Raw genomic sequence first — 20,773 nt, forward strand, 5'->3', positions numbered from 1 at the left:
GTTGTGATTGTTGCTATTGTATCAGCTTCCCTGTTACTTAACAAGTTCCCTGCCTGAGCTCAACTCCGTGCTGGTTGGTGTTGGAGTTCCCCAGGCTTATGGTTTTGGGGGACTTCAACTTGCTGTCCCTGGGCATGTGGTCTGAGGTAGCTTGTGAGTTCAGGGCCACCATGACAGCCATGGGCCTGTCCCAAGTCATCCAGAGCCCAACACAATAGTGGATATACACCTGACCTTTTTTTCCTGTCAGAGTAATAACAGGGTGCTCTAAAATTGGAGGAGATTCTGGTTTCTCCCCTGTCATGGTCAGACCACTCCCTGGTGAACCTCCAATTCTCTGGTGCCAACCCCCTTTGCAGGGAGAGTGAGCCTTATTAGAGCAGCCTGCCCCAGGTGACTAATGGACCCAGTTGCATGTCACAGGGAGCCTGGGGTTGTTTCAGGATGTCTGCTACACAGTCCTTGCATCTGAATTGCCTCTCCATTCCTATAGTTCCTGGCACTCTCCATGCTATACAGAGGAGTTGAAGGAGCTAAAAAGGACTAAGAAATGCCTAGAGCGCCACTAGCTAACAACACACAGTGAAGACAATCAAACACAAGCTACAGCTGCTGTTAGAGGTTATCTTATGACCGTAAGGGTGACAAAATGTAATTATTTCTCTGCCCTTATTACATCCACAGATTTTGGGTGACCCAGTCCCTCCTCAAGGGTAGCAATATTGGGTCTTACCTGCATAGTCACTATGAGGAATATGCTGCGTACTTAGCAAATAAAGTTGCTTGCATTCACTCTACATTAGACTCCAGGTTTATGGCAGTACCAGTAGAGGCTATGGGGGTGAAGTCTTCCAAGGTTATTTGGGGAGAGGGTAGTTTGATCCTATTGCACCTGAGGAAGTGGACAAGGCTCTTGCGGCTACTAGTTTGGTCGCCTCTGTGTTAGAACTGTGCCCCTCCTGGCTGATTAAGGCTGCCAGAGAGGGGACATATGATTGTGTGTGGGTGGTATTTAATAACTCCTTGAGGGAGAAGGTGGTTCCGTTGGCTCTTAAGGAGGCAGTGGTGTGCTGTCTCCTGAAGGAGCCATCACGTGTCCCAACCAGTCTAGCCAGCTTTTGTCCAGTCTCCAACCTTCCCTTTCTGGGGACAGTTGTGGAGAAGGTGGTCACATGGCAGTTGCAGTGGATCCTGGATAAAGTAGATTATCTGGACCCTTTTCAGTCAGGGTTCAGGCCTAGTTATGGGACTGAAAAGGCAATGATTGTGCTATTAGATGACCTCTGGTGGGAGCGGGATGAGTGCAGTGTAACCATCCTTGCTTTTCTTGACCTCTCGCTGGATGTCAGGCTCCAAAATCAAAAAAAGAGACATGACAATTCTTTGAGGATGATTTCTTTATTGTTCTGGGTGTATAGACAAAATCTTGCCAAACTGAAACACCCTACTATCTATAACAAGCATATACTCTGAGAACTATTAGGGAGGGGCTGTCTTCACCCTCTTCTCTCACACAAACTACCTGAACTGAGCTCCCTCTTACTCCACTGGAATGCACTCCCTTCCTTCTGGAAATCCAGACTAAATTCCATCACAGTGGCCTCTGATACCATCAGTCATGGTATCCTCCTGCATCGGCTTCAGGTGTTGAGGGTTAGGTGGCAGTGTGTTGTGCTGGTTCTCCTCCTTCCTCCAGGATCAGTTTCAGTTGAAGTTGATGGGGTGGGGGGAAGAGAGATCCAGTCCACATTGTTTACTTTGTGGGGTGCCCCAGGGCTCAATTCTCTCTTCTCTCCTATTAACATCTACATGAGGCTGCTGGATGAGGTGATCTGACAGTTTGGGGCTTTATATCTCCACCCCGGGCTGCCTGAGCGATGCACTGTAGATGTCCTATCTCAGTGCCTGGAGGCTGTAAGGCAGGGGTCCCCAACCTGTGGGCCGTGGCCCACTACTGGGCCACAGCCTATTGGCCACCGGGCCATATGAGTGGCTGACTGGTGCACGCACACGCAAGCCCCACTCTCACAAGTGTCACGGGTTTCACGGCCCCACTTGCATGAGCAAGTGAGCACACACATGCACATGCATTCACCACCACCCCACAAAACCATCCCTTCTTTCCCCGCTCCCCCCCTCCAGGCCACCAACCTAGAAAGGTTGGGGAACTCTGCTGTAAGAGTCTGGATGGGGTGCAATGAGCTTTGAATCAACCCATGCAAGACAGAGTGGCTTTGGATACTTGGTCCTCCTGGTAACAAGGTTTTTCCATCCTGGATGGGGTGGCACTTTGCCTACCTTAGGGTGGTGGCCAGTTGCACCTGTTCCTGGATCAGGAGGCTTTGCTTACAGTCACTCATGCCCTTGTGACTTCTCATCTGGAATACTGCAATATGCTCTACATGAGACTGTCCTTGAAGAGTATTCAAAAGCTTCAACTGGTATAGAATGCAGCTGCATGGGTAGTAAAGGATGTTAGGTATTCGACACGTAACACCATTGCTTCGGGAGCTGCATTGGTTGTCAGTGTGTTTATAGGTGTAATTCAAGGTGCTGATTGTCACCTTTAAAGCCCTTCATGGCTTGGGACTGAGTCTTCTTTCAGTCATTTGTACCCATTCAATCCATTCCAGCAGGATGGCATGATCTGGGTCCCTTCAGCCAGGGAATGTTGGCTGGTTGGGAGCAGAAGGCATGCCTTTTTTGGTGTACTGCCTGCCTTCTAGAACATCCTCCCTCCTGATATTATCATGGTCCCAACCCTGCTGGTATTGGATCAAACTAACGGACTAGCTAGATTCTGTGTTCATAATAATGTTGTTGTTGTTAGCTGCGAAGTCGTGTCCGACCCATCGCGGCCCTATGGACAACGTTCCTCCAGGCCTTCCTGTCCTCTACCATCTTCTGGAGTCCATTTAAGCTCACGCCTACTGCTTCAGTGACTACATCCAGCCACCTCATTCTCTGTCGTCCCCTTCTTCTCTTGCTCTCAATCTTTCCCAGCATTAGGCTCTTCTCCAGTGAGTCCTTCCTTCTCATTAGGTGGCCAAAGTATTTGAGTTTTAGCTTCAGGATCTGGCCTTCTAAAGAGCAGTCAGGGTTGATCTCCTCTAGGACTGACCGGTTTGATCGCCTTGCAGTCCAAGGGACTCGCAGGAGTCTTCTCCAGCACCATAGTTCAAAGGCCTCAATTCTTTGGCGCTCGGCCTTTCTTATGGTCCAGCTTTCACTGCCATACATTGCAACTGGGAAGACCATAGCCTTGACTATACGCACTTTTGTTGACAGGGTGATGTCTCTGCTTTTTAGTGTGCTGTCTAGATTTGCCATGGCTTTCCTCCCCAGGAGCAAGCGTCTTTTAATTTCTTGGCTACAGTCCCCATCTGCAGTGATCTTGGAGCCCAGGAAAATAAAATCTGTCACTACCTCCATTTCTTCCCCATCTATTTTCCAGGAATTGAGAGGGCCGGATGCCATGATCTTGGTTTTCTTAATGTTAAGTTTCAACCCAAGTTTTGCACTCTCCTTCTTCACCCGCAACACGAGGCTCTTTAGTTCTTCTTCACTTTCTGCCATTAGAGTGGTATCATCTGCATATCTTAGGTTGTTGATATTTCTTCTGGCAATCTTAATTCCAACTTTTGATTCCTCTAACCCTGCCTTTCTCATGATGTGCTCTGCATATAAGTTAAATAGGCAGGGTGACAGTATACAGCTTTGCCGGACTCCTTTCCCAATTTTGAACCAATCAGTGGTTCCGTGTCCAGTTCTCACTGTTGCTTCTTGGCCCACATATAGGTTTCTCAAGAGACAAATAAGATGGTCTGGTACGCCCATCTCTTTAAGAACTTGCCACAGTTTGTTATGATTCACACAATCAAAGGCTTTAGCATAGTCAATGAAGCAGAAGTAGATGTTTTTCTGGAACTCTCTAGCTTTCTCCATGATCCAGCGTATGTTGGCAATTTGATCTCTAGTTCCTCTGCCTTTTCAAAATCCTGCCTGCACTTCTGGTAGTTCTCGGTCCACATACTGCTGGAGTCTAGCTTGTAGGATTTTAAGCATAACTTTACTAGCATGTGAAATGAGTGCAATGGTGCGATAGTTTGAACATTCTTTGGCACTGCTTTTCTTTGGAATTGGAATGTAAACTGATCTTTTCCAATCCTGTGGCCACTGTTGAGTTTTCCAAATTTGCTGGCAAATTGAGTGTAGCACTTTTACTGCATCGTCTTTTAAGATTTTGAATAGCTCAGCTGGAATACTGTCACTTCCACTAGCTTTGTTGTTGCTCAGTTTTTCTAAGGCCCACTTCACTTCACATTCTAGGATTTCTGGCTCGAGGTCAGTGACCACCTCATTGTGATTATCAGGGAGTTTAAGCTCATTCTTGTATAGTTCTTCTGTGTAATTTTGCCATCTCTTCTTAATCTCTTCTGCCTCTGTTAGGTCCCTGCCATTTTGGTACTTTATCATGCCCATCTTTGCATTAAACGTTCCCTTCATCTCTCCAATTTCTTGAAAAGATCTCTGGTCCTCCCTATTCTATTGTTTTCTTCTATTTGTTTGCACTGTTCATTTAAGAAGGCATTCTTATCTCTTCTAGCTATTCTCTGGAATTCTGCATTCAATTGGGCATATTTTTCTTTTTCTCCCTTGCCTTTTGCTTCCCTCCTTTTTTCAGCTATTTTCAAAGCTTCCTCAGACAGCCATTTTGCTTTCTTGCATTTGTTTTTCTTTGGGATGGTTTTAGTTGCTACCTCTTGTACAATGTTGCGAACCTCTGTCCATAGTTCTTCAGGCACTCTCTCTATCAGATCTAATTCCTTAAATCTATTTGTCACTTCTACTGCATATTCAACAGGGATATGATTTATTTCATACCTGAGTGGCCTAGTGCTTTTCCCTACTTTCTTCAGTTTAATCCTAAACTTTGCAAGGAGAAGCTCATGGTCTGAGCCACAGTCAGCTCCTGGTCTTGCTTTTACTGACTGTATAGAGCAGACATGTCAAACACAAGGCCCGGGGGCCAGATCTGGCCCGCAAAGTGGTTTCATGTGGCCCGCGAAGCCATCCTGGAAACAGTGAGGGAACGGCCCCCACTGCCTTGGCCCTGGCCCAGAGATCCTCCTTCTGCCAGAGACCCTCAGATCTGTCCCACTCCTGCCCAGGCCCCCATAGGCACCCTCGATACGAATGATGTAGAGCTGGCCACGCCCACCCAGTAGGCCATACGCACTTTAGCCATGCCCACCCAGTAGGCCACGCCCACCCTGGCCATACCCACCCGGCCCCCTGAGGGCAACCGCAATGCTGATGCGGCCCTCAATGAAATTGAGTTTGACACCCCTGGTATAGAGCTTCTCCATCTTTGGCTGCAGAGCACATAGTCAATCTGATTTCTGTGTTGACTGTCTGGTGATGTCCATGTGTAGAGCCGTCTCTTGGGTTGTTGGAAAAGAGTGATTGCTATGACCATCATATTCTCTTGACAAAATTCTATCAGCCTGTGCCCTGCTTCATTTTGTACTCCAAGGCCAAACCTGCCTGTTATTCCGGTTATCTTTTGGCTTCCTACTTTAGCATTCCAATCCCCCATGATGATAAGGACATCATTTTTTGGTGTTAGTTCTATAAGGTCCTGTAGGGCTTCATAGAACCGGTCAATTTCATCCTCTTCAGCACCGGTGGTTGTGGCATAGACTTGGACTACTGTGATATTGAATGGTTTGCCTTGGATTCGAACTGAGATCATTCTGTCATTTTGAGGATTGTATCCCAGTATTGTTTTTCCTACTCTTTTATTGACTATGAAGGCTACTCCATTTCTTCTGAGGGATTCTTGCCCGCAGTAGTATACCTGATGGTCATCTGAATTAAATTCACCCATTCCTGTCCATTTTAATTCGCTGATACCTAAGATGTCGACGTTCAGTCTTGTCATCTCTTGTTTGACCACGTCCAGCTTTCCTTGATTCATGGATCTTACATTCCAGGTTCCTATGGAGAAAAAATCTTTACAGCATTGTACTTTCCTTTCACCACCAGACACATCCACAGCTGAGCGTCCTTTCGGCTTTGGCCCAGTTGCTTCATTCTTTCTGGCGCTACTAGTACTAGCCCTCTGCTCTTCCCTAGTAGCATATTGGACGCCTTCCGACCTGAGGGGCTCATCTTCCAGCGTCATATTGTTTTGCCTTTTGGTACTGTCCATAGGGTTTTCATGGCAAAGATACTTGAGTGGGTTGCCATTTCCTTCTCCAGTGGATCACGTTTTGTCAGAACTCTCTGCTATAACCTTTCCGTCTTGGGTGGCCCTGCACAGCATAGCTCATAGCTTCATTGAATTACGCAAGCCCCTTCGCCACGACAAGGCAGTAATCCATGAATGGGGTTCATAATAATAGAGTTAAGTATTTCTGTGAAAGTACTGCTTCTGATACTGGATTGATTAATGTACAGCTGTCATTGCTAGAAATCAATGGCTAGTCTATTCAAAAAATGGACTAAACTGTTTTACAATGTTTAAAATTTACAGTGACCATTAAATGTAGTAATTTAATTTTTTATTGAAAAGTTTTAAAATACATTAAAAAAAATAAACTCCCTCCCTCCCCTTCCCCCCCCACTTCTCCTCCCTCCCCCTCCCCCCCCAACTTTTCAGAGCTGAATACAGGGTGTTAACTTTTACAAACTTAAGCTAAAATATGCTAACTAACTAAAAAAATCACTTTAAATTCTATCGCACTTTAACTCCCCTTAAACATAACTAAATAACTAAATAATAACAACTAAGTAATAATACATCTTATAATACTAATACTTATTCATATGCTAAATGAAACTTTTTAGTCCCATATTTATTCTGAATATAATCGATCCATCTTCTCCATTCCAAAATATCTCTCTGTTGCGATTGTTCTTTCAAATATGCTGAGATTTTTGCCATTTCTGCCAGGTTTGAAACTTTTAAAGTCCACTCTTCTATCGTAGGCAGGTCCTCCTTCTTCCAATATTGAGATACCAAAAGTCTTGCTGCTGTTATTAAATTCAACATCAATTTGGTTTCTATAACAGTATAATCTGTAATAATACCCAACAGAAATAACTGTGGAGAAAACCTTATCTTTTTCTTAAATATTTTCTGCATATTCCACCAAATTTTAATCCAAAAGGCTTTAATCTTTTTGCAAGTCCACCATATATGACAATATGTTGCATCATCACAACCACATCTTCAACATTTAGGGTGATAATTTGAATACATACATGCTAATTTTTTAGGATCTAAATGCCATCTATAAAACATTTTATAAAAATTCTCTCTTAAATTTTGTTCCTGTGTGAATTTTACATTTCTGACCCAAATTTTTCCCCAAATATCCATCGTTATTGGCTCCTGAAAATTCTGGACCCTTTTTTATCATACAATCTTTAACAAGTTCCGTTTCTGAATCTATTTCTATCAATGCATTATATATCCTTCTTATATGTGCTTGACTTTGATCTCTGATTTGTTTTACCAAATTTTCATCAGTTGTCAAAATGCCAATTTTCTGGTCTTCTTTCCATCTAGCTTGTAACTGCCCATACTGAAACCAAGTCTGAACTATTTTTTCTTCTTTTAAAATATTAAACGACTTTAATTGCCATACATTCCTTTCCATTCTAAGAATTTCTTTATATGTAGTCACATCATGTTTAAATACCACACTTATATTTTCTATTGCGTGTTTAGGTATTGCCCAAATTGGTATTTTATAATTTAACTTGTATCGGTATTTTTTCCAAACTCGCAACAGAGCATATCTTAATATATGAGTTTTAAAGATATTATCCACCTTATCATACAACAAATATGCATGCCAACCATATAATAAATCACATCCCTCAATATTCAATAATCTTCCTTGTGTTAAATTGAACCAATCACTAATTGATGATAAAACCGCAGCCTTGTAATATAATTTAAAATTGGGCATTTTAAGACCACCTCTTTCACGTATATCTTGCATTATCTTAAGTTTTACTCTCGGCCTTTTCCCTGCCCAAACAAATTTATTAATACCTTTCTGCCATTCTTCCAAATTTGAATCTTTTTAAAGTATAGGTATCATTTGAAACAAAAATAAAAAATTTGGTAAGACATTCATTTTCACTGCTGTAATTCTTCCCAATAAAGACAATTGTAATTTTCTCCAACTATCTAACTCTTTCTGTACTTTTAACCATAACAATTCATAATTATTTTTATATAATTTCACATTTGAAACTGAAATATATACCCCTAAATATTTAATCTTTTTAACAATTTCAAATCCTGTTAATTTTCCTAGGACTTCCTTTTGTTCTGTAGTCATATTTTTAGACAGTATTTTAGTTTTTTGCCTATTTATCTTAAATCCAGAAACTTTTCCATATTGCAAAATTATCTCCATCAAATCTACAACCGACAAAGTCGGTTGAGTTAATGTAATAACCAAGTCATCCGCAAACACCCTTAATCTATAATCTTGATCTTTTACTTTAATTCCCTTTATCTTATTTGAATCACGTATCTTGATCAATAATATTTCCAATGTTAAAACAAACAACAAAGGTGACAACGGACATCCCTGTCTTGTACCCTTTTCAATTTTACAAGCTTCTGTTAAACTACCATTAATTATTATTTGAGCTGTTTCTGATATATTGCCCTAATAGGTTGTAAAAACCTATCCCCAAACTCCATCTTCTCCAATACTTTAAATAAAAATTGCCAATTCAATTGATCAAAAGCCTTTTCAGCATCCAAAAAAATCAGCGCTGCGGGGACTTGATTATTTTTTTCCAAAAATTCTAATAAATTTACAATATGTCACATTATTTTTCATTTGTCTTCCACTTATAAATCCTGTTTGATCACTATGAATCTTTTGCTGCATAACCTTCATTAATCTATTTGCTAAGATTTTAGCAAATATCTTATAATTAGTATTTTAAAGCGATATTGGTCTGTAATTTTTAGTTTGAGTAAGATCTTGATCTTCCTTTGGAATTAACGTTATAAAAGCTGTTTTCCATGAAGGAGGCACTTCTCCTCCAGACTGAATTGTTCTAAATAATTCTTTTAAAGGTTCCACCATTTCTATTTGTAAGTTTTTATAATTAATGGCTTTCAGACCATCTGTTCCAGGTGCCTTACCCACTTTTAATTGTTTAATTGCTAAAATAATTTCTTCAACAGTTATCAGTTGATTCATTCCTTCCCTTTGCTCTTGTGTAAGTACAGGGATATTCACACCTTGTAAATATTTATCTATATCTAAACCTTGAGTTACATCCCTAGCATATAATTTGGAATAAAATTCAACAAAAGCCTTTTTAATAAAACTTTGCTGAAACACCTCTTTTCCCTTATATTCTATCTTATCTATATTACGTGACTTTTGTTTTTTCCTTAACAGATAAGCTAACCACCTACCTGGCTTATTAGCATTCCAAAAAGTATTATGTTTAGCATACCGTAAATTAGTTGCCACTTGGTCTGCCATCAACATATTAAACTGCCCTCTTAACAGATTAATTGCTTCTTTCACCCTCTTATTAGATGGGTTCAAAATAAAAACCTTCTCTTCCATCTTTATTTCCTCCTCTAACTGTTTACGCTTATATTCCAATCTACGTCTATATTTATTATTCAAATATATTAACACTCCTCTCATATAAGCTTTACTTGCATCCCAAACCATTTCAATAGAAGTACTTTTATGCATATTTGTTATAAAAAATTCTTTCATATATTTTTTACATTCTTCCACATTTTCTTCATATCTAAACAAATTTTCATTTAACCTCCAAGACCTCCTATCTCCCTTTCCCTTGTCCAATTCCATCCATACTGGGCTATGGTCTGATAAAGTTCTTGGACATATCTTAATCTTCTTAACCCTGGAAAAAAAATCATTAGTAGTCAATATAAAATCAATCCTGGAAAAAGATTGATGTCTATCAGAAAAAAAGGTAAAATCCTTTTCATCCACGTTTCATTCTCTCCAGACATCTCTCAATTCCAAATAATCTTTCATATCAAAAAAAGATTTAGGCAATCTGGCATGATTTGGTGTGCTTTTAAAAGGTCCTTTTTATCTTTCTGCGTATCCAGCACTCCATTCAAGTCTCCCATCAAAATGCACGATTTATAATCCCATTGAATTATTTTATGTAAAAATTTATAAAATTCTCCTTGCTGTTGATTAGGTGCATATAGTCCAATTAAAAGTATTTTCTGCCCTTCTATTAAAAGTTCAATTATAATATATCTTCTTTGTTTATCTGCTTCAATTAGATTAGCTGAAAAATCCTTCTTCACATAGATAACTACTCCATTCTTCTTTTCTGAAGCAGATGTAAGAAACTGAGTACCCAATCTAGAATTTATCAAATATTTTTGATCAGATACACGAATATGCATCTCTTGCAAACATATAACATCATTTTTAAATTGTTTCAAATACTGAAATATTTTCTTTCTCTTTTGCGGTGAATTCAAACCATTAACATTCCAAGTTAGAAACTTTGTCGCCATCTTTTGCGACATGAAGCTTTCGGAGCGCCTCTTGCAGATCCTCACACACCTGCCTCTTTGCTCGCGCACCTCCCACTGCTTCACTATAAGTAAATTCTTGAGTTGTAGTTGTAGATTTCTGTTGTTCTTGTTCTTGTTGGTTTCGTCTAGCTGCAGCCCGTGTTACTCTTTGAGTCTTAGATTCTTCTAATCCCTGGGGCTGCGCAGTTTCCAAAGTTTGCTGAGCTTCTTTTGCAATCAGTGAAATAATTTCTGCATCTCCCTGTATATTTTCCATTTGTGCCTGTCTCGCTCCTTCTTCCTTCCTTCTTTTAAATTCCGGGGATGGCAGAGAACGTGCTTTCAGTACATTGCAATAACAATCTCGGGCCTTCAACATTGTATTAAGATGATCTCTTGTACCTACGTAGTTCACCACCAATCCAGTTGGTATCTCCCATCTAAACTGGAGCTGCCTTTTCTTTAATTATCTAACAAAACTATCTAACAAAATGAAATTCAATGGTGAAAAAAGCAAGGTTCTACATTTAGGCAGGAAAAATCAAATGCATAGGTATAGTATAGGTGGTACCTTGCTCAATAGTAGTAACTGTGAGAGGGATCTCGGAGTCTTAGTAGACAATCACTTCAATATGAGCCAGCAGTGTGCTGCAGCTGCCAAAAAAGCCAACACAGTGCTAGGCTGCATTAACAGAGGGATAGAATCAAGATCAAGTGAAGTACTAATACCACTTTACAATGCTTTGGTAAGGCCACACCTGGAATACTGCATCCAGTTTTGGTCACCACGATGTAAAAAAGATGTCGAGACTCTAGAAAGAGTACAGAGAAGAGCAACAAAGATGATTAGGGGGCTGGAGGCTAAAACATATAGGGAACGGTTGCTGGAATTGGGTATGTGTAGTTTAATGAAGAGAAGGGTGAGCGGTGACATGATAGCAGTGTTCCAATATCTCAGGGGCTACCACAAAGAAGAGGGAGTCAAGCTATTCTCCAAAGCACCTGAAAGCAGGACAAGAAGCAATGGATGGAAACTCGTCTAGGAGAGAAGCAACCTAGAACTAAGGAGAAACTTCCTGACAGTTAGAACAATTAACCAGTGGAACAACCTGCCTCCAGAGGTGGTGAATGCTCCAACACTGGAGGTTTTTAAGAAGAGACTGGACAGCCATTTGCCTGTAATGGTATAAGGTTTCCTGCCTGAGCAGGAGGTTGGATTAGATGACCTCCAAGGTCCCTTCCAACTTTATTATTACTATTATTATTATTGTTGTTGTTGTTGTTGTTGTTGTTGTTATTTCATCTGCCAAAAAAGCAAACTCTTTCCTTTTCCTTAAAATTCTTGGAGGAATTTCTTTCAAAATCAAAACCTCTTGACCAGCCACTTTAAATCTGTTATTGTAAAAAGCTTGAACAATCACATTTCTAATTGATCTCTTTGTGAAATAAACTACCACATCTCTTGGTAATTTTCTTTGCCTGGCAATCCAGGAGTTGACACGAAATATTTTATCTATGTCCACCATAATATCTTCAGCTTGTCACCCCAAAATCGGTTCCAAAGCTTCTGCTAAAATCGCCTTCAAATTTTCCTTTGAATCCTCTTTCAAACCTCTTATCCTCAGGACAAACTCCATGTCTCTGTATTGTATCATTACCACATTGTCGTCAATCTTATCCATTTTATTCTCTGTTTCAGACATTTTAGCCTCCAATCTCAAATTATTTTGATTTACTTCTTCCACACGTTCATCCAAACGCAAGATACAAGCTGCCAGCCCCTGAAATGCCAATAAAATGTCCTCTCGTATTTCCTTATTTTTCTCATCAATAAGCTCTGCCATTTGCTTAGATAGTTGCTCAGATTGACTTTTTAAAGCATCTTGTAAATCTTTTAATGTCAATGCAGGTGTAGGTGCTGCGGGGGGTGGCATCAAAGTCTGTAATACAGATTGTTGAGTTGGTGATGCGCCCGCACTTCTCGAAGTAGAAACTCTGGGTGGTTTAGAAGCCATTTTAACACCCAATTATTCTCACTTTCACTTTTCCACCCAAATTGCAACTTTATTACTTCCCAGTCAAATATCCAAATCTTCAAGTCACTTTTAAACCAATTTCAAATATTTTGCACAAAGTCACTTTATAACCCAATTTCTTCTTTCCACTCAGTCTTTTATTTTGTTTTATTTCCCTTGTCCTTTTGATCTTCACCGTTCTCTCTGGCAATTCACTCCCGCGGCATCTTCCTTCCTTTCTTTTAAAATACACAGTTAAAGATCATATACTTGCTATTTCAGTATTCTCCTGCCTGCATCCAAGTAATCCAAACTACAATATTGATTGCAGGGATGGTTGCAGCATCCTGCTCTTTTCCAAAACCTTAGAACAGAGGAGTCCCCGAGTCCAGAGCTGATTCAGGCTCCGAGGGAGCTCTCACCCTTCAACCCCCATAATAATAGTTCTGGGGGTCTAGGGGAGCTCTACCCCTACCTGAATGCTCACCCTCCCTTCTCCCAAGGGGGGGTTCCCGAACCGCAAAACAGCTGATTGTCGCTGTTTTCGCGATTCAAACGGAAAACAACGGGGCTGACGGTCAAAACGACCGCCATCGATGGAGCCTTGCCACCTGGAAGTCGTAATTTAATTTTTATTGTATGAAAAAGTGTGCCCCATTATTGGTGCTGAATTTTCTATTATAAGTTTGAATGGATAATTCTGGGTCCTGTTTTTATGAGAGAAGAAAAATATAACCCTCTGCATTTTCGCCACACAATGCATAATTTTATACCTCAGTCATCCCTCCATTTTATTTTCTTACGCTAAGTTGAAGTTTTCCACAACATTATAATCTTATAAGTATAGTTGCTTCAGCTGTTTGATTGCTTTGATAGCTTTTTTGCATATTTGCTAGCTCTACAATATCTTAGGTTACTTGTACTTTATTGTTCTTAGTATTTTTACTTTTTCTGTGGGAGTGTCATGGTTCTGACAGATGAAGAGAAGGATAAGGGGTGACATGATAGCAGTGTTCCAATATCTCAGGGGCTACCACAAAGAAGAGGGAGTCAAGCTATTCTCCAACGCACCTCAAGGCAAGACAAGAAGCAATGGATGGAAACTAACCAAAGAGAGAAGTTAGAACAATTAATCAGTGGAACAACCTGCCTCCAGAAGCTGTGAATGCTCCAACACTGGAAGTTTTTAAGAAGAGACTGGACAGCCATTTGTCTGAAATGGTACAGGGTTTCCTGCCTGAACAGGGGGTTAGACTAGATGACCTCCAAGGTCCCTTCCAACTTTATTATTATTATTATTATTATTATTATTATTATTATTATTATTATTATTACATAGGAAAGAAAAAGGCTGCATCTTCATATGTTGTCAAAGCAAGAACATCCAATGTTGGCAGCGTTGACATCTACTTTGTATCCAACCACTATATACGTCTAGTCCAGTGGTGGCGAACCTTTTAGAGACCGAGTGCCCAAACTGCAACCCAAAACCCACTTATGCATCGCCAGGTGCCAGGTGGGGTGGCCCACTGAGTGGGCGTGGCTATGGTAGTCATGGCAGCATGGGTGGGCGTGGCCACCTCGATGTTGCTCCTGAGGAGGGATGCCTGTGGGGGCCGGGCAGGGTTGGGGGAGATCCAGGGGATCTCTGGCGGGTGGGACAGTGGGCAGGAGGCTCCTCATCTTGTTTTGGCAATAAGCCAATCAGATCACAGTAGGATTCAATTATTGTCATGTATGGACTTCCGGTGGCTCCGCGGCGCCGGAGACAGCCTTCCCGGGCTGCCTGCGGCTCAGCTGTGTGATTTTTCGCCCGAAACAGCGCCGATCAGCTGTTCGGGCGAATTTGAAGCCCCCTCCTCGGGAGAAGAGGAGGGGGTGAGCCCCCAGGTAGGGGTCGAGTTCTCCGGGGCCGCCTGAGCTTGGAGCTTGGGCGGCTGAAGGATTGAACTCCCCCGTAGCCTGGGCTGCTCCCAGCTGGCTAGCGTCTCTGCTCCGGACTTCATGGAGCAGAGCCAGGCGTCTGCGACCATCCCTGCTTGAAGGAGAGACTATGAAAGGAAAAGAGCAGGCAGAGCAGTACAAGAGGGAAAGATGAAGAGATGAAGAGGATTATTTTATTTTACTCTCGAGCTTGATGGACTTTGCTTAAAACTTAAAGTGAAATTGCGTCACAATTGTAAGTAAAAGATGGCGGCTAAACCTCCCCCTAGAACTTTTCGGAGTGCTGGAAATTCTCCGGTGCAACAACAATCATTACTGCAGGCGTTGCATTCTCCCGATGTATTGACATCGAAGGATCTTGAAAAACATACCCAGTTAATTTTGGAGTCAATGGGTGTTAAATTTGTACAGATGGAGGAGAAATTGGAGAAATTGGAGCAGAGAATGGAAGAAAGGATGGAACAGAAACTCAGAGAGATGAAGGTAGACATTTTGTCCTCAGTGCATAAAGTAGCTAAATGTGTGGAGGTGCTGGATGACAAAGTGGAAGATTTGACTCAAAAGAATGCTATATTAGAAGCAAAAGTATTGGAAATTGAAGATTTAAAAGACAAAATGGATAGCGAACTGAGTCTGGCTCAATTTTACCAGATGCAGTTTGCTGTTAGAATTAGAGGCCTAAAAGAGAATATTAAGGAAGATTTAAAGCAGCTGGTTTCTGAGGCTTTTGAGGGAGTATTGAACCATCCAGCATCTGAAATAAAACAAGGCATGGACAAAGTGTTTCGTGTGAACTCGTGGATTGCTAAACAGAGAAAGTTGCCTAGAGATGTGGTGGTTTATTTTGTAAAAAGGGAAATTAGAGATGAAGTTATACAAGTTGCCTATGATACTAAAGTTGTGATTGCTGGTCAAGAAGTTTTGGTTATAGTTATAGTTATAGTTATAGTTTATTTGATTTATATACCGCCCTTCTCCTTGGTAGGGACTCAGGGCGGTTCACAGGGCATATATAAAAAGAAAGACAATACAAAAATTAAAAAAAGGATTAAACCCATGCCCAATTAAAAACAGTAATACAAATTTAAAAAACAATTAAAAACCCATAATTCCCCATCAGGCCAGACCAGCTAATTCGAACAGGTGGGTCTTCAGGCCCCGACGGAAAGTTCGGAGGTCTGGTGCCATCCGGAGCTCCACCGGCAGTTGATTCCATAATGCCGGAGCACCCACAGAGAAGGCCCTCCCCCTGGGGGCCACCAGTCGACATTCCCTGACTGGCGGCACCCTGAGGAGGCCCTCTCTGTGGGAACGCACAGGGCGGAGGGGAGTCGATGCCGGCAGCAGGTGGTCCCTGAGGTATCCCGGGCCCATGCCATGTAGGGCCTTAAAGATCGTAACCAACACCTTGAACCTCACCCTAAAAGAAATTCCTCCAAAGATTTTAAAGAGAAGGAAGGACTTTATATTTCTTGTGCAAGAGCTCAAGCAAAGAGATATAAGGTTCAGATGGGAGATCCCAGCTGGGTTGAGCTTCATGTATGAAGGCAAAAGGTACTGTTTGGGTACTGTGAAGCAAGCGCATGATTTTTACAACAATGTCTTAAAAGCAACCCCATCAACACTTTTGGAAGCTGCAGAGGGATCTGGAGAAGGAGAACATCAAGAGGATGAAGATGGACAGATAGACGAGAATGGTACAGGAGGAGATCAAGCTGCAACTCTTTTGGATGATCCTAGAGAACAGAGGGTGACGCGTGCTGCCTTAAAACGCTCAAAAAAGATAAAAAAATAAGACCAGTAGAAATCTATGGAACTTCCACAATATACTTACAGTCAAGTGGTAGTTGTGTTTTTAAGAGTTTTGGGATGATATGTATGGTAACAGAATCTTCAATTTGGAATTAATGGACAATTTACTACAGAGGAAGAGGAAGAAAGTTTTGTGGGTTAATGCGGGTTAATTTGTGTAAGAACTATCTATTATAGCCTATTTTGGTTAGAGAGGTTAATAGGGATAGGTGCTTGTGATGTGTAAATGAGAATATGTTTAGGAAATAGTGAATTGTGGAAGAACATAGATGGGAATGACGCTAGTTTTCTTTTATTTTAGTTCTTTATACATATTTAGTATTATTAAGGATTGGTTTACTCTATATAAGCTAGAGAGTGATGGATTTTAGAGTTTATAATTGTTAGTATATGATTGTTTATGATTGCTTTTTAGATATATACCTTGTATTTTGCTCTGGGAAGTCGGGGGGGGGAGGAGGGGAAGTAGGGGGGGGAGGCAGGGGAGGGAGGAGGGAGAGGGGGAGGGGGGGAGATAGGGGGGAGGTAGGGAGGGGAGGAGGGAGGGGGAAGGGGGGTTTTCTAAAGGAAAACTGTATTTTAAAACTTTTCAATTAAAAAAAAAATTATTGTCATGTATGGAAGCTGAGAGGAGGACATTTGTCAGTGTGTTATGTGATCACTATCAAGTTGGTTGTGTTTTTTGTGTTCTTTCATTGAGTTTGTAAAATGTAATAAAATTAAAGTAATGGTGCAAAGAGTTGACTGGTTGCCCAGAAAGCGATGTAAAATAGTATTATTAAGTGAACAAGGCTACAGTTATAAAGAAATTACAAGGAAAAAATGGTGGAAACTTAACCAAAGGTGGTATTTCTACTGTACACTTTTCCCAAAAGGTTTCCACAATTTTGGCCACTACTGTATGAGTGGGGAATTAAACAATGAAAGCACAGTGTCTTGGATTTTACAGGTTGTTGGAAAAGTACTCATTCATTTTACCAGATGCTGAAAATAACAGAAATATGAAGCAGAATGCTTGTACTAGCAGATGCAACTGATATAAAATCTGGACGAAGAATGGTCAATAAAGCATTCTTGGTTGTCTATTTTATCTTTCCTAATAAGTTGTAACCAAGTTCCTCAGTTAACTTTGCAAAACCTGTGGGTCCCACGCCATTCCACATACCTGCAAGAAAGCAGCTGCAATACGAGTACTCTAACTCAGGGCTTTTCCAGTTGCCTAGCAAGGTGTCAAAAACTTGAAGACCCACCCCCCAAAAAAAGGAAAAAAGTGATAAAGTACAGTAGTTCCGGACTTACAACAGTGACTGAAGTTACAAAGGCACTGAATAAAGTGGCTTATGACCATTTTTCACTTATGACCATTGCAGCATCCACAGGGGTCATGTGCCTCTCTCCTTCTCATTCCCATCTCCTTCCTTCCTTCCCCCTCCCCTCCTTCCTTGCCTGCCACACTTTCTCATTCCCATCTCCTTCCTTCTTTCTCATTGTCTCTTCCTTCCTTCCTCCCATTGTCCCTTCCTTTCTTCCTTCCTCCCTCCCATTGTCCCTTCCTTCCTTCCCTCCCCCTCTGTGACCAGGAAGTGTGAATGAAGGGATCAGAAAGAGCTGGGAACAAAGGGGGGGAGGGGTGGGAGGTGTGAATGAATACTTTCTGCTCTGTACATCCCCCCCCCCCCCGCAGCTCCAAGCTCTCTCTGTGGCTCCCTCCAGGCTCTTTCTCCTCCGTACATTCGCACATTTCCCTCCCCCCCATTCGCTCCAAGCTCTCTCTTCCGTTCCCTCCAGGCTCTCTCTCCTCCGTGCATTCGCACATTCCCCCCCCCCATTTGCTCCAAGCTCTTCCGTTCCCTGCAGGCTCTCTCCTGCATGCATTCACACATTTCCCCCCCCCATTTGTTCCAAGCTCTCTCTCTGCCGTTCCCTCCAGGCTCTATCCTCCGTGCATTCGCACATTCTCCCCCCCCCCCATTCGCTCCAAGCTTTCTCTTCCGTTCCCTGCAGGCTCTCTCCTCCGTGCATTCGCACATTCCCCCCCCATTTGCTCCAAGCTCTCTCTTCCGTTCCCTGCAGGCTCTCTCCTCCGTGCATTTGCACATTTCCCCGTTAGCTCCAAGCTCTTCCGTTCCCTCCAGGCTCTTTCTCCTATGGGGGGAGGGTGAGTGCTGGGCCACAGAGCCCAGATGGCCAGCAGAGATGAAGGGAAGCTGGGCCGTCTCCTCGGGGGTTCTGGGCATGGCCCATAGCGTGGAGAGTAGCCGCCTGCCATGGCAGGGGGAGGGAAGATTGTTGCCCCAAGCTGCCGCACAGATCGCCGTGCCACTGCTGTTTCCCCCCACCCACCACATGGATTTCCTTTCCCCCTCCACCATTTTCCCCCCCGCACAAATCACCGTGCCACCGCCATTCTCCCCCACCGCATGGATCACCGTGCCACCGCCACCATTTTCTCACCCCCACCCCCTGCCTGGATCGCCCTGCCTTCCTTCCCGAGCTCAAATCCACGGCCACGAGGCAATTTTGCAGCACCCCAGTGGCCCAATCTGAGCTCCAGAGGCTTGTAAAAGGCCTCTGCCACCCAGATTGGCCATGGGGGGGGCTGCAAAATCGCTCTGCAGTCTTACCTGGACTCACGCTGGCAGCTACTTCCACCATCCAGCCCTGATCTGCCTAGCTCTTGCACCTGCTCCGACTCAAGAGTGCAGAGAGAGAGAAAGAGAGCGCAAGCGCACGTGGAGAAGCAGAAGGGAGGAGCCTGGCCCTACCTCCTTCTGGGGTGATGGCGTGTGTGCCCACAGGGACGGCTCCATGTGCCACCTGTGGCACAGGTGCCATAGGTTCGCCACCCCTAGTCTAGTCTCTTCCCTGAAGTTAAATCTGAAATAATGAATTTAGACATTGATAATATTCACCATATGTTTGCTGTGTGAAGATATTTACTAAATATATTCAGAGCATATAGTCTTAGAGGTGGTAAATTATAATATTGGATTTGCAAATGGATTTGCTGCATTTAAAACCAACACCATTTTCAGTAATGGGTAGTTTAATTTTAAGCACATTTTATCCAACCAACTAGTGCCATTCTTTTATTACTTTGGTATAGCTACCATCACCACTGAAATCCTTGGCTTCAAGCTCAGGATATCCAGCCATCCCACCTTCTCCTTCACCCTATCTTCCCTTCATCTTCCTTTCTTACCTCCACTTAGCCTCTGTATGTCATCACCAGATAATGGCTTTTTCTTCCTCTCCAACACGTATGCCTAGAATATAGTGGATATAAGAATATTGTAAGGATATAACAATAATGTGGTTGCATAAGTGTGCACACCCTCTTCTAAGTAGGGATGTGGCTGTGTTCAGAATTAACCAATCACATTCAAACTGATGGTAAATACTAGTTGGTACACACCTGCCATCAATTAAAGTGACTCTGATCAAGCCCATATAAAGTTCAGCTGTTTACTCAGTTGCCTCTTGCAGCAAAAGCCATGGTCTGCAAAGAGCTCACAAAGCATCAAAGGGATTTCATTGGAAGCTATCAGTCCAGAGAAGGATACCAGTCAGTTGATGTCACCAGAACTCTACATGTACAATTCTTTTTCTAGCAAAATAAAAGGCATTTTTCTTCTGTTTCTTCACGCATGCTATTTTACACCTAACCTCTCCTGAAGGGTTGGGAAGATGGTTTTGGCTGATGCTTCTTTCCTTCCAGCAGTGGGATTCCACACAGAATCAAAATTGTTTCTTTGAAACAAAATAATCCTTCCATTTATAGAAGAGCAGTTTCGGATCCAAACCAATAATCTTCATTTATGCCCATATTTTTGAGCAACATTTTTAGAAGCAGTTGTACTACTGTAATATTTCTTTTTAAAAAACCTAATTATGTTTGAGTTTATTTAACAAAGCAATACTTTCATATGTTAAGTATATGCACTATTTATTTTCTTTTTCTAATTTGCAGGTAGAACAGTCTAAGGTTCTAATTAAAGAAGGTGGTGTTCAGTTGCTACTAACAATAGTTGATACACCAGGATTTGGTGATGCAGTGGATAATAGCAATTGGTAGGTACATTCTAATATTACTCAGTAGTGGCTATTATCTTGAAACACCTGCATGTATTTAAAGTAGAATCAGATTTTTTTTCTTTTCATGACACTTTTAATACTATACTATTTGCCAGAAATGAAATAAACATAATTTTGCAAAATCAGTTATCAGACATTTTAGTTTCTCAGTGATTAATTCTGAGACAAATATTGTTCAGTTATGGAGAAAAGTCAAAAGACTTATTACTATTGGTACTGTGAGATAAATTATTTATTAATCAAATTTATAAAAGTTAAAGGTAAAGTTTCCCCCGCACATGCGTGCTAGTTGTTTCCAACTCTAGGGGCCGGTGCTCATCTCCGTTTCAAAGCCGAAGAG

General features: G+C 41.9%; 1 protein-coding gene across 2 annotated transcripts in view; it reads left to right on the forward strand.

Moving 5' to 3' along the window:
* The window catches only part of LOC310648202 (septin-7-like), a 688,898-nt gene that overhangs the window by 522,454 nt on the left and 145,671 nt on the right, over positions 1-20,773 (forward strand). For both annotated transcript variants that reach the window (XM_083375952.1, XM_083375951.1), the window contains one exon: positions 20,309-20,409. In XM_083375952.1, coding sequence (XP_083232078.1) covers positions 20,309-20,409 — 101 coding nt within the window. The remainder of the gene's footprint in view (positions 1-20,308; positions 20,410-20,773) is intronic.

The sequence above is a fragment of the Vipera ursinii genome (genome assembly GCF_947247035.1).
Source record: "Vipera ursinii genome assembly, chromosome: W".
Classification (NCBI taxonomy): Eukaryota; Metazoa; Chordata; class Lepidosauria; order Squamata; family Viperidae; genus Vipera; species Vipera ursinii.